The sequence below is a fragment of the Macrotis lagotis genome, chromosome 1 (genome assembly GCF_037893015.1).
Source record: "Macrotis lagotis isolate mMagLag1 chromosome 1, bilby.v1.9.chrom.fasta, whole genome shotgun sequence".
In the NCBI taxonomy this organism is placed as follows: domain Eukaryota; kingdom Metazoa; phylum Chordata; class Mammalia; order Peramelemorphia; family Peramelidae; genus Macrotis; species Macrotis lagotis.
Window position 1 is genome coordinate 799110559 of NC_133658.1, and position 15615 is coordinate 799126173.

Genomic DNA, 15615 nt, shown 5'->3' on the forward strand with positions numbered 1-15615 from the left:
ATGGAGTTATTGATTTATCTTTGATGTATTCTGTTTTTCAAAGAAAACCTCTTTCTCTTCTAAGCAAATGATCCCACTTTTAATTCTTTTCCTTTATGAGCTTTCATTTGATTGTTTATCTCTTACTTCCTTTCTTGATATTAATAGCTCTTGAGAAAAATCCATTTTTTCCTCTGAATCTTAACTTGCCTTTGTTATAAAGTTGCTGTCTCTTTCTTTGGAGGCATCTTTAGATTTGCAATAAATTTTTTTTGGTGGCTGATGTTTTCTTGATTTACTCATCTCACTCCACTTTTTTTTTTTCTGAACTGGAGATTTACATCAGGGCCAAGTTCTGTCTCTTGCAGTGCTTTAGGTTAGGGTGGTCAACTCTGCTTGGTATCACCCTGAGTTCTTGCACTGACCTCCAACTCCTGGATCTTTGAGGTTCAGAGTACTGTATTTTTAGAATGTTTTTCTGGAGTCTCAGGACCTTGGAGCTTGTGGGCCTGTGGTGGTCTAATTTAAACACTGCAACATTGTTAGTTGCAGGGAATGTCCTCATGCTGGGACTTTCTGACCACACACACTGGGATTTTCTTTGGGGATGGAGGGGCAATATGGTGCTTTTGTTGCCTCTAGACCCAGAACCCTGTAGGCTATACTTCTGTTTTTGCTTGGTCAGGAGTTTATTGGTCCTCTTTCCTAATCCTCTAAGACTTCTAGTTGACCATTTTGTTCAATTCTGGCACAGAAGAAATTACAGCAACTTCTCATTGGATTTTTTGAATATCATTAAATTTTATCCTAATTTAGAGATTTTTTTCCTATAGGAATTGGACACTCTTTCTCTCTCTCTCTCTCTCTCATTCAAGTATTCATCTTGACCAGAAATTCTTTCCTCTGCTTTTTCATAGTCAACCAAGCCCATCACCTTATCTGTAGCCAAGGTGGAATCCTTATCTATTTCTAGATCTTATATAATTATTTATTCTTACTTAGTTTCTAAGGCGAGCAAAGAGTATGTGCTGATATTGTCTCCTAAATTGTTAAAATCACAATATTTCATTAATCAGTTTGTCCTGAACTCCCACCTAGTTAGTTTATTAGATATTACTTAACTGGATGAATCAAGTTTTGCTCATTTCTATCAGCATCTCAATCTACTGAACTTAAATAAGCATTGAGATTTCTAGCTATACAATTTATTAACAGTGTCACAAAATGAGTCTCCCTCATCTTCATGCAGTTCAAGATCTCCAGTCAGTAGATGAAGCTTGGTGGCTAGGAGAGAAGTTAAGGTTGGATATATAGATCTGAGAATCATCTGCATAGAGGTGAATGAATTTATGGGAGCTGAGGAAATCACCGAGAGAAATACTAAAGAGAGAGAAGAGAAGAGCATGCAGGCCTGAACCTTAAGAGAACACTCATAATTATCTGGTACAATTGGAATGAAGATCCAGCAAAGCAGACTAAGAGTAGTAATTATAATGAAGGAGAAATATTAGAGAAATATTTGTCTAGCCTTTCCTTTAATATTAAGGGTCTGTTATTTGTACTTGTCTGACATTTTCTGTGGGCCTCTAATGTTCTCGCCATTATTCAGTTTAACCTGCTTCTCAAATGTAAATTCTCTAAGATAACAGAAAGCCACCTTCCCCCCTCCCCCTCCTGTCTGACTCTTAACTTTCCTAGGTGTGTGCCTGATCCCAGTCAGTTCCAGATCATTCCTTGACCCCCTCTCCCTGACTCCTCCCTGCACAGGAGGTGGGCTTGGCTCTCTATAGAGGTTCTACCCACCTTCTTCTCCATGCTGGATCCCAACCCATCCACCTTCCAGTCCACCCTTTCTGTGTTTTACTGTTTCTGTACTTGAAGATCAAACTTTCTCTTCAGCTCTGGTCATTTTAACAGAAAAATTTGAGAGTCCCCTATTTCATTGAATGTCCATCTTTTTGCCTAAAAGAGTATGTTCAGTTTTGCTGGGTAGTTGATTCAGTTGTAATCCAAGCTCTTTTGCCTTCTGGAATATCATTCCAAGCCCTATGAGTCCTTAATGTAGACGTTGCTAAATCCTAGGCAATCCTGACTGTAGCTCCATGATATTCGAATTGTTTCTTTCTGGCTGCTTGTAATATTTTCTTTTTGACTTGGGAGTTCTGAAATTTGGCTATCCTTAGCTCCATTCTACATTTGAAGGAATTATTTTCTTCAGAGAACTTTTTTATCTCCTTTTCCATCTGGCTAATTCTGCTTTTTAAGGCATTCTCCTCATTGACCTTTTGGACTGCTTTTTTTTATTTTACCTATACTAGTTTTCAAGATGTTATTTTAGCTGCTGACTTGGTATTCATGATTTTCCTGCATTGTTTTCATTTCTCTTCCCATTTTTTCTTCTACTTCCCTTACTCAATTTTCAAAATCTTTTTTGAGCTCTTCCATAGCCTGAGGCCAATTCCTATTTTTCTTGGAGGTTTTGGATGTAGAAGCTTTGACTTTGTCATCTTCTGAGTGTGTATTTTGATCCTCCATGGGACCAAAGTTATTATCTGTAATCAGATACTTTTTCTTCTGTTGTTTGCTCATTTCCCCAGCCTATAACCTGATTTTGTTAAGGTGGAGCTCTGCTTCTGGGGTGGAGGATGCACTTTCCCAAGCTTTTGAGGGTTTTTGAAACACACCTCAAGGTCTTATGAGAGGTTCTGATTACTCTCCTGGCCTTTTCTCTGGTCTGTGGATGAACACAAAGTATTCACTTCGGCCCTGGAATTGTGAGGAGGGTCCCTGCTCTGCTTATGGCAGTTTGGAACCCCAGACTGTGACCTGGATCTGACTATGGGCAAAGCCACAGAGTCTTGCCTCAGGGATAGCAGAAGACCTCTGCAGTCTCTCCTGACCTTCTTTCTTTCTGTGGGTTGAGTGCTCTGAAAGCAGTTGCTAGGTAGCTGTACAGGCCTACTTCTAGTCTGTGCTGAGGCCTGTACTGGCCTGGATTTTGCACTCACTCTGGTGTGACAGCATTTTCTCACTGACCTTCCAAGTTATCCTTGATGGTTCCCTGGGATGAGAGGTCTGGAAACTGCCCTCTCCCTTCTGCCATGGACCCAAGTGCACCCAGGGACCCATGCTCCCTGAGACTGGAGCTGGTTTGCTCTGGTGTGGTGCAGTACTTTCCAACCACTGTGTAACATACTCTTCCTGTGGATCTTCCAAGTTGTCTTGGACTGGAAAATTGTTTCATTCTATCTTTCTGTGGGTTCCACCATGCTAGCTTTGGTTAGAGTTGTAATGCTTCCACTTCTCTATCTTGGCTCTGCCCCTCCCCCCATGCCTTCTTAACTCTCTTTGTTGTTTTTACCAGCCCATCTTGTAGCTGTTACTTCTTTGCTTAATTTCACTACTTTTGTTGAAACTCACTCTTTTTTTTCTTGCTGCTTCCCTAAAGAATTCCCTAAAGAACTTTGTGAATTACCTTGTAATTGCAGTAACCTATGAATTAAAATTTAAACTTTTTCTTACCCTCCTGAGATGCAGAGCTTTGTGATTTCTTCAGTGATAGATGAACCCCCACTGACTTTTGAAAGCCCTCTTCCCAAACAATTCTCCTGGGGTTCATTTATGGAGGAGGAGAACCAGGAGACAGCAATCTCACAAAAAACTAAAAGAGAAGAAAGCATCAAGGAGAAGAGGGTGATTGATAGTATCAAAAGCTGCAGGGAGATCTAGGACGATGAGAATTGAAAAAAGGCTGTTCAGATTTGGCAGTTAAGAGTATATGCTGCTTGGCTTAATATGGAAATTTGTTTTATATTTCTCTAAATATTTGTAATGAGTTTTATTTTTCTTGTTTTCTCAGTTGGTGGAAGGAACTTAAAAACACTTGAACTTTTTAAAAAAGTTATATATTAAGTTGTTTCCCAATATAATCTAAAAATTTTCCAGGAAACAGTGTTCTAGAGTTAGTGATTTTAATTATTTTGGAAGGGATTTCTCTTTAAATGATGTTAATTATAACCCTTAGAAGTTCTATGGTCCAAGCAAAAGGTGAGATTATATAGCTGTTACATTTGAAACCCACGAACATGTTAAATAAAGCTCTTTTATAAATAGCTGTTATTTTAAAGAAATGAGAGTGAAGAATAAATGAAATTCAAGCACAGGAGAATTGCCCAGACTTGGTAGAGAATATTCTTAGCTTTTCTACTGCACACCCCATCTCTCACTTGATTGGGTTTTTTTAGATGTTAAAAATCTTTTGTTTTGTTTGAACAAATACAAGTGTGAAGCATAAGGGATGAGGGAAGAAATCCTTTCTATAAAGATCTTCAACAAAAAAAATCCTTTTGTTAGGCATATATAAATTGATAGTACATTTCTATCATTTCTTAGACATTTAAGTGCTAATAAAATTCAGTCAGTTAACACTTAATATCCACTGTCATGAATTACTCAGCCTGAAATACATTCCTTTAACTCTGCTTCTAAAAATCTTTAACATCACAGCTCGGCTCAGATAGTACTCTTGCTGCCCACCCTGCTATACCCCAGATGCTTGTTGGTAGTTATTGTTTTTCCTGTTTTAAGATTATCTTTTATTTATAGGGTAGAGCACTAGTCTTGGATTGAGTTTAAAATTCTTCCACAAGCACACTTCTGTTTTGTGACCTTAAGCAAGTAATTTATCCTCTCTCTCCTTCTGATTCTTAGTCTATAAAAAGAGCAATTTCCTCACATGGTTGTTGTGAGGATCAAGTAAGATAATATACATAAAGTATTTACTTAATGCACTATCTAAATGTTAGCTGCTTTTATTTTTTACTTTTCTGTATTAACTAGGATGAAGAAGATGAGGTTTGAATACTCCTTGATCTGGAAATAATTTATGTGTGATGTTGAATAAAACCTTGAAAGAAATGTTTCCTGGTGCTCCTTATTACTAATACAATTTGTACTATATATAACCTGTGCATATCTATCATGCTGTCTCTCCCTTTCTACCCCCCCCCCACCCCCCTACTAGACTGTGAACTCCTTGAGAGCAGATACTATCTGATTTTTGCCTTTTTTTGCCTTAGAGCAGTACATAACACATAGTAGTCACTTAATAAATGCTTATTGATTGACTATATATTTATGTTCCACAGTATATATATATATATATATACCCATTGAGGCCAAAACCTTTTATTTTTGTTTCTGCCTCCTTAACATCTAGCCAGGTACCTTACAAATAGTTCTTGTGTAACAGGTTTTTACTGAATGGTTTCCAGAATGTTGAGTTGAAAGGGACTTTAGAGAGAGATCAACTTAATTCAGTGTTTCCCAAATTGTGAGCTCCCCATCTCTCCCTGTGGGGTGTGGAGCAAGAATTGTCAATACCTTCTCAAGAAAGTTCAAAGCAGTGGCAAAAAAATAATTGAATATTTTCAAGCACAACTCCTTAAATAAACACTTTTTAAACTTCAGATCAAAGTCAATGTTTGGTGAATCTGGCAAATTAATTCTGTCAAACAGTAAATACAGTACAAAAATTATTTAATCTGATTGTATTTTGATGTTTTATATTGAATCTCAAAGTCAGTTTATCACCATCAGGCTGCATGCATGATACAGTAGCTCTGTCATAAATGCCACTTGCTACATTTGAATAGTGAATTCTTTGAACTCAAAATTAAGCAGTATTTGTGAAGAAGTTGAAATTCCATAATATGTTTTATTTCTCATTATTGCTCATTTCATTAAGTTTACTATAATGAGTTGGTTTAAAATTGAAATAATTTGATGATGGTTATAGATAATAATTTGAACTTTTCCATAATTAAGTTTAAATTTGCCTTAATTTTAAATTTTTTATTTTAAAAAAAATGAAATAACATCCCTTTTTTTTATAAATATATATGATTTGAAGAGAAAATCCACTGGAGCAGCTAAAACTTTTATAATCTAAGAAATCAGAAAAAATGCAGAAAGACAAAAGTAAAAAGCTCAATCACTATATTTTTTAGGATTCACAAGTACTGTTATTTTTAAAAAATTCATTTTTATTGAGCCTTAGTTTTTACATTACCTACATTTCCAAATATATCTCCATCCTAACCCCCCTTGCCCCCATGCCGTCCTTTATAACAGTGAATAAAAAAGAAAAGAAGCAGTGCAGAAAAACTAAAAAACACACCAGATGAAACCTGACATTTTCTGGAATGTAGAGTTCTCATAGTCTCCCTTCTCTGCAAAGAAGGACAGAATGTGCCTTTACATATCTATTATTTAAGGACAAACTTGGTCTTTATAATTTCATAGAATTCTGTTTTTATTATTTTGCTGTTCTTTCCATTTACATGGATGTAGTCATATTGTTTTTCCCTGGTTCTACTTACTTCATTTTGTTTCAGTTAATGACATCCCACTCTTTTCCTATATTTATCATATTCAGCATTGCTAATATAGCATTACATTTATGTACTAAAATTTATTTAGACATTTCCTAATTAATTACTATCTGTTCTTTCTAATTATGTGCTACTATTAAAAATGCTGCTATAATATTTTGGTGTTTATGAATTCTGGCTTCTCTCCTTGAGGTTTAATGTCTTTAAGTTGAATCTCTGAGTCATTTGACAGGAATGTTTTGTTCACTTCCTCCACAAAATTCCAAATTGTTTCCCAGATCATTTGAACCAATTCACAGCTCCATCAATAATGTATTTGTGTGTTTATTTTTCCTCAACCTTTCCAAAATTGACTCTTCTCATCTCTTGTCAGCTTTGCCAGTTTTCAGAATATGAAAAATATTATTACTGATGGAGATGAAAGGCTACTTTATTTTATTTATATCAATGAGTTAACTCCAGATAGCATGAAACCTATTTAAATTACATCAGTTGCATTCAGAAATGTATATGTTAGATGGATATAGTCAAAATCATGCTTGACAAATTATACACAAAGTAACTTCTAATGGTTCTACTTCTAAATAATGTGGTAGTAGTACCAGAGGCTTGTGTAATACATGTGAAGGTTTTTTGATCAATTAATTGAGAAACATCTTCCCTCTTTGTATTGCAAGTATATAAAGCAACAGATGTAGTTAAAAATACTCTTTAATTCCTGATATCTGATATTTTGTTGAAATCAGTCAAGGGAAATTTTATCTGTAATGGCCAAATCCACAAAGGTTTTTTGGTGATTGATTTCTAAAAATTAAAATTAAATATGGGGGAATTATTTTTGTATATTCAGTGTTAGGATAAAACAAGTCTATAAGCACTATCTTCTAAATATACAATTTGGGCTCATTTCATGTTTCAAAGACAGATATTTGTTTTTAGAAAAATGAATGATAAGCTGCATAAAGTTTTTTCAAATTGTTATGAGGAATCAACTTCTTGAAAATTGGTAGGCCAGTATACTTTTGCCCAAGGATGTCAGTGATATAGAGAAATATTTATAGAAATATTTTTTCCTAAAAGAAAAGAACTGGAAACAGGGTAAATGTCTATGGACTGGGGAATGGCTTATTGTGATACATGAAAATAATGAAATAGTACTGCATCTTAAGAAACTGAATGTGAAACTGCAGAAGGTATAGGAAGACTTATATAAGCTAAGTAAATATAAAGCTAAATAAAATAATCAGAATCAGCAACTACAACAAAATAATTAAAATAGAATTTTAGGGTACTTGTTATTTAAAGAGTAGTTCTTCACATGTCAATATTTTACCTGAAATGTTTGTTTTTCAGCCCTGGAAGAAAGCGAGACTTTTCTCCTGTTTCCTGGAACCAGTACTTTGAATCCATGGAAGATGTGGTAGTGGAGAATGAAAGTGGCAAAGATATATCCTTTTGGTTTTCAAAATACTTTCTCCTTTTGTTTATTCCCTTGAATTTGTTCCTGAAGTATTATATGCACTGTGATGAATGTCACGGATAATCCAAACCAAAATCTCCAGACTTGTCTTGTGACTAGGTCAGAGAAATTGGGATTAAATTCTCAAACTTAATGTGTCTCTTCAAAAAAAAATACCAGATAAAAGGTTTCAAGGGTTTTTGGTCAATAACTGGACCTCTGGCTTATAAAAATCAAAATCCTCTGCTCAGTTAAAGTTTCAAATGAGAACAAATTATTTCTGATTAGTTTTGCAAACAAGACATCACAACAGCCAGGGTTTTTAACATTTTTCTTTAATGTGACCTTTGAACTATAATTTATAAAGATGATGTGGGTAAGGTAGAAATTTATTGTCTTTAACTGTTCATACACTTTTCGAATTTATAAGAGTGGTTCAGAAGGCCCAGTTTTGCTGCTGCTGCATGGAGGAGGCCATTCTGCCCTTTCTTGGGCTGTGTTCACTGTAAGTTACTGATAATAGAAGTTGATGTCAATTGTGAGCTATTAGGAAAAGAACACTGAATCGTATTGACATCAGTTACATAAACTCTGTTAAGAATGAGAATAATTTCTGGCAGATTCCCTTTGTTCTGGGTGAGCTTGACTCAGATAATTCTCTTTCCTCTCAGCTTACACAATGGAGGACAGGCAGTTTGGGGATCATAGAGTCTTAGAGTTGGAATATCATAAGCATCTTTTAGTTTTCTCCTGTCTTTTTTTTTTTTAAAAGATGATAGAAATGGACTCAGACAGGTAAGGAGGCTTAAAAGACTACAAAACAAATTTTGTCTTTGACTGACATGCCAATGCTTTATCAACTATATTACAATATTTTCCAAGAAGAATAGTTTCTGTATTTGAGCAGATTAGAGAAGATTGGGTAAATTCAGAGCATTTGTGATCCTGTTTATCTAAGTTTGGGGAGGAGGGGCTCAATTATCCTATTTGATTAATAATAATAATAATAATAATAATAATAATAAATTACATTAATAGCATTTAAGGTTCACAGAATATTTTCCCTAATTGATCATTTCAGTTGGCTCATACCTCATATAACGTTATTTTTTTCTCCTGATGATTTATAAATTATAGAACACAATTAGGCTTAAAACTGGAAGTAGATTTTTATTTGTCTGCTTTTTTCTTTTTATCCATAGTTGGTACTGTCAACTTGACTATACTTCCAACTTCATTACTAGCTTCATTGTTCCCATTACCTTGGTACATACTCTAAACTAACCAAACTGAACTGCTCACTGTTCCTTTAATGTATCTTAAGCTACATGCCTCCATACCTGTAGTCATACTCTAATGTTCTCCTTTACCAGTTTCTACTTGGCACTATCTTAGTCACCTTTCAAGGCTTAGCTCAAATGTCCTCAACTAACTTAGTGTGTTTCCTAATCAAATCCCTACAAAACTTGATAGTATTTAGCAAATGCCATCTCACTATTTTTTACACATATGATGATAGAATGTTAGACAAGGAATAAAATTTTAGAACTAGAAAGAAATAATCCAACCTTAAGTCCATCATTTTATAGATTATAAAGCTGGCCTAGAAAGAAGAAATTACTTTTCCATGGTCACAAAGGTAATAGAACTCAGATTTGAACCCAGTTATTTTGTCTCAAATATAGTTTATTTAATCAAATAGATAATTCTTGACTGAATAAAATCTAACAGTTCTTTGAACATGGTAGGCACTTGATACCCATTTGTTTCAATATGGAGGAGAGGAAGCTCTCTCAGGATTTCTGGATCATGCCAAAAGAGAATTGTAATTATTCACCTGGATTATTAATATTATTCACACATCATTATCACTGCAAGAAATTTAATTAGCCCTTTAAGTTTTACAAACTTTTTTCTTTTAAATAATCCTGTGAGGGCAATAGTAAAATTATATTATCAATCCCTATTTATAGATAAAGAAACTGAAACTGAAAGAAAGTGACATACAATTGTGACATCTAGATTCAAACCCCAGTTTTTGGCCTGTTAATCTAGTACTCTTTCCATTAAATCACTCCCCTTCTCATCACTCAACAGACATGCTGGTTGTTTAACTTGCTAACATGTGCTTGATTTGTTTTTAGTCCTACATTGTGCAGTTTGTTCCACTCATTTCTAATCCAAACTCTAAACCCTATTTTATGGCATGGTTTCCCAGGAAATACTTCCCTCCATTGACTGTAAGGTGGGGTATTAATGTTTGTGAAAGTGCTTTGAAAAAATGCTATATAGATATAAATAGAATGATAGCCCACTTAATCATATTTCCAAAAACTTCAATGACTTCAAACATTTGTAAACTAAAACAAATTAGCCTTTCATTACAAGTTATAGAAGATAAAAGATTTTAGAGCCTATCTTAAATTGAAATAGATGCCCAGAAATCATACAGTAGGCTTGAGGTAGCAGTGGTAGCAGTTTTCTGACTGCTCATCTAGTGTTCCTTCTGCTTTACCACATTGCTTGCCATCTCTTTGCAAAAATTATGCACTGCATTCCATGAGAAGATTTGTTGCTGTTCTTTTCCTGCATGAAAAACTGGAAAACATGACAAGAGATCATATTAGATTATTAACACTATAAACAAGACAACAGTAATGGGATGGAAGATAACTAACACTAAGGATTTTGCAATCCAGTGATACTGGTTTTCTTGCTATTTGTCACACAAAATATACCGTTTCATTTCTGGAACTCTCTTTTCCTCTTCATCTCTTTCTCCTGACCTCTCTGCCTTTCCTCTAAGACATAATTAAAATCCTACTTTCTATAATAAATCTTTCCTAATATCATAAACAAATTGGTGGAGCAAGGGAGAAATTGCCTTTTTTTCAGATCTTGAAAGAAGTTTCTCTGATAAGGGTCTCCTATCAATCTACAAATATTTATTAAGTGTCTACTTTGTGCCAGTCATGATGCTGACACTAGAGATATAGTTAAAAAGGATTAAAACAATCTCTGCCTGCAAGTATCTTAAATCTTGATTGAGGAAGTTTGTTCATATAAAAATATAAAGTAAATATAAATATATGAAGTATTTACAAGATAGTTTGAGAAGGAGGGCACTACCATTTTAGGAATTCAAGCTATATAATGGAAATAAGAAAATCATATGAAGAACTTCTTTTTCCATAATAGAGAATAGTAAAAAGATAGGTGGTTTTCAAAGGAGAAAATCTAAGACATCACTAACTATATGTAAATCCTTCCAATCACTAATGCATAGGAAATATGAAGTACAGCACCTCTTAGTTTCCATCTCACATCAGTCAGATTGGCAAAGATAACAATAAAAGGAAAACAATAATTGTTGGAGGGGTAGCAGGAAAAGCAGTAAATTAGTATACCTGTTTGTGGAGCAGTGAATTGGTGCAGCCTTTCTAGAAAGCAGCCAAGAAGTCACTTAACTGCATATATTTAACCTGAAAATACCACATGAGGCCCATACTTCAAGAAGAACAAAGAAAGAAGGGACTCAAACATGCAAATTCATTTGTTTAGTAATGAACTATTGTTCTTTAGTAGTATCTGACTCTGTATAAAACTCATAGACCATAGCACACTACTCCTTTCTATCTATCCATTATCTCTCAAAGTCTACCCAAGTTCATGTTCATTGTTTCTTTGATATTAATTTAATTTCATCCTCTGCCATCCCCTTTTCTTTGAACCTTGCATAGATCTTTGTTGGCAAGGTAATGTTCTGCTTTCTAGTATGCTTCCCAAATTTGCTATAGCTTTCCATTCAAGAAACAAGTATCTTTTAATTTCATTGCTACAGTCATTGTTTGCAGTGATCTTTGAGGTAAATAATAGAAAATTTGATATTGCTTCCATTTCTTCTCTATTTGTCAGTAATCAATAGGACCAGTAACTAAGATGTTAGTTTTTTAGATGTTAAGCATCAAGTCAACTTTTACACTCTTCTCTTCACCCTCCTCAAGAGATTGGCTAATTATTTTTCACTTTATGCCATCATAGTGGGTATTATCAGTGTATCTGAGATTGTTGATATTTCTCCTGGTAGCTTTAATTGTGGCTTGTGATTTGTTTAGCCTGGCATTTCACATGATAAGTAAAATAAATATAGTGACAATATGTAGCTTTACCATTCTTTTTTCCCCAATCTTAAAACTAATTTGTTTCATGTTTGGTTCTGTTTTTTCTTGACCCATGTGCAGGTATCTCAGGAAACAAGATGATGAGATTGTCTCATCTCTTTGAGGACTATTCACATTTGTACTCAATGAAGCAGAAGTTAAAGTATTTTGCTTTCTCCATAATTCAGTGAATGGTAGCAATTTGGTTTCTTGTTCCCTCTTTGAAGACTCTTCTGTTCATTCTCAGTTCACATATTGCTGAAATATAACTTGTGAAATTAAGCAAAACCTTACTAGTGTGTGAAATGAGCACAATTGTTCAGTAATTTGAACATTCTTTGATAATTCCCTTCTTTAGGATTGGAATGTAAAACTGATTTTTTTCAATCCAGTGACCACTCTTTTCCAAATTTTCTGGTATATTGAGTGAAGCACTTGAGCAGCATTATTTTTTTGGATTTTAAGTAGCTTTATGGGAATGCTATCATTCCCCTAACTTTATTCTTAGCAACAACTCCTAAGGCTCATTTTACTTCATTCTTCAGTATGTTTTGGCTGTTAGTTGGTAATCACACCACTGTGATTATCAATGATGTTAAGATCTGACTTTTATAGTTTTTTGGTATATTCTTGACACCTCCTCTTAATCTCTTCTACTTCTGTTGTTTCTACTATTGTTGCCTTTTATTATGGCCCATTTTTGTATAAAATGTTCCCTTGACATCTCTAATTTTGTTGAGATCTATTGTTTTTCCCATTCTACTCTTTTCTCCTATTTCTTTACATTGCTCATTTAAGAAAACCTTCTTAGTTCTCCTTGCTATTCTCTGGAATTTCCCATTTCTCCTTTAACTTATCACTTTCCTTTTTTCCTCAATTATTTATTTTCTCATCAGATGCCATTTTGTAGCTTTTTTGGAGGGAGAAGGGGATTACAAAGTTACTTTTAATATTCTAGGGTAAGCACTATAGGAATAAAAAAATTGGGAATGTTTTTCTCCTACCTCCAGGAATTCCCTAGAGATAAGGGAACCCACTACAGTCACAGGGTGAAGGAAATTCCATCAGTTCTGGGATCTGTGAGAGCAAGACAGGACTGGTTCTAGGCAGGCAAGAGAGATGGGCATGAACCATAGAGTTACTTGAGCTCTTTCTCCTTGTTGGCCTTTTTCTGTTCTCCAGTAGTGGCAGAGATCCTGCTGGTGGTTGTGGGTCATGGTAATGACCACAGCTTGGACCTAACTGGGTGGCATCTGCTTTTTCTTCTAATGTTCCAACCATGCCTCTTCCCTACCACATTATGTATTCACCCAATTCCCCAAGTATCTTTTCATTTTGCTTTCTTACTCTTCTTTTTTTTGGGGGGGGATATTTTTTGTTGCAGTCTGCTGCACAGTATGATGAATCTCTTGTCCATAGTTCTTTAGTCATTCTATCTGCCAGATCAAATCCCTTAAGTCTATTCTTTCATTTTGAGTTAGTTTCATAGTTTTTTTCATTACTGACTTCAGTTTAAGTCTGAATTTTGAGTAAGATTCTCATGATCTAAACCTCAGTCAACTGAAGACTAGCTGACTATATAGAACTCATCCAACTTTGGCTATAAAATATATGATTATCTAATTTCTATATTGACCATTTGGTGATATCTGATTGTAGAGTCACCTTATAGACTGTGGAAACTAAGGAACCTAGGGGATTCCCTTAAATTGGATATATATACATACATATATATATATATATGTATGTATATATATATACATACACATATACACATACATATACATATACATACATACATATATGAATATAATGAAAAATCATTGCTGCATTAGAAAGAGAAACCTGGTAAGATTTGCATGAATTATAGTAAAGTGATCAAAACCAGGAGGATAAACAATTTAAAGACAAACAGCTCTGAGAACTTGACAATTCTGATCACCACAATGACTAACAATGATTCATGATAACTGTTGATGAAATATGTTGCCTATCTACTGTCAGAGGTGATAGACACAAGATGAAAAAAAATTTTTTTTTCAGGTATGACCAGTGTGAGAATTTTCTTTGTTTGACTGCATATTTATTATAAGGACTTTGATTTTATTTTTTCCAGTTTGAAATTGGGAGTTGGAAGAGATGGACAAAGATGCTAGGAAATAGGATTGGAAGGTATAGCTAACAATTTTAAAAAGTGACAAACAGTATCAGAGGTGATAAAAGGACTCTGCTTTTCAGATTCACAGATATCTGGGGAGAAGTTGTGACTTGATGCTTCCTAATAAAATGACAAGTTTACACGTAACCATTTGGGAAATAGCAGTTAGATTGTAGGAACAAGTTCTATTTTTATGTCTATTGTGAATATTTTCAGTGTAATAGAGGAGTAATTCAGTGTTTTTCAGAGTTTCAGATTGAAGGCTAGTTCTTTGTAAATTATGGTGAATAAACTTTACTTAGTAAGATAAGATTTATTGTGGACCCAAGAGACAGTAAGTACGTCAGAGATACACCATGGATATAGTGAGATATAAGGGATTACAAAGGGTCAGAAAGACATGGTTTCAGCTCTTTATTCTAACCAAGTCTTATTATATCCCAGACAACTGGCTAAGACTACAATTTATAAATGAATGTTTGATGGGCATTACTGGAGATAGTTTTCACATTAGTGGCAGGGAAGGAAGGAAGGAGTTTCCCCCATACAAGTGAAATAACATATTTGGAATTTCCACTTGGAAAAAAATAATGATCCTAATTCCAATTTGACTAAATTTTTCCTCTATCTAGAACAGGTTTTTTTTGCTGAGTTTTTTCCCCGATCTAATGAAATGAATAAAATGAATATTTCAATATATAGAGAGTGGAGCAGGAAAAAATTATATATAAAATTATCAATCTTTCTAATGTACAACTTGCTTTCTTTTTAAGGGTAAAATAGGATCACCATGTAACTTTTATATGTATATTTTAAAAAGTGTGTGTGTATATGTATATATATATATATTTATGCACATGTATTTCATTAAAATTTTAACATCTGTTTCAAATTCTCTCTCCTGCCCCTCCCCCATCCCTTGAGAAGGCAGGTAATATGATTCTGATTATGCATGTAAAGTCATGCAAAACATTTCCATATTAGCCATGTTGCAAAAGAATACATATATACATGTGCATGCATACACACAGATACACTCCCAAGAAAAATAAAATGGAAAAAAGTATGCTTCATTGTGCACTCAGAGTTTATCAGTTCTCTCTTTGATTGTAGATGGTATTCCAAGATATTTGGAAATATCTTGGATTGTTATTTTGATCAGAGTAGGTAAATTTTTCAAAGTTGATCATCATTACAATATTGCTATTACTACATTATAATATTCTTCTGTTTCTACACTCACTTTTATTTTGCATGAGTTTATTTAAGTATTCCCAGGTTTCTCTGAAAGAATCTTGCTCATTTTATTTTTTAGCATAGTAGTAGTATTGTTACATTCATTCTCCAGTTAATGGGCATCCCCTCAATTTCCAAATTTTCTTTTAACTACAAAAAGTGCTTCTATAAATATCTTTGTATATACATATCGATTTCTGTTTTCCTTAATCTCTTTGAATATCAAAGTAT

General features: G+C 34.2%; 1 protein-coding gene across 1 annotated transcript in view; it reads left to right on the top strand.

Annotated features, from left to right (window-relative positions):
* The window catches only part of PPME1 (protein phosphatase methylesterase 1), a 71114-nt gene that overhangs the window by 9085 nt on the left and 46414 nt on the right, over positions 1 to 15615 (top strand). Inside the window, 2 exon segments of the mRNA XM_074216859.1 lie at positions 7725 to 7818; positions 8243 to 8335. Of these exon segments, the coding sequence (XP_074072960.1) occupies positions 7725 to 7818; positions 8243 to 8335 (187 nt within the window).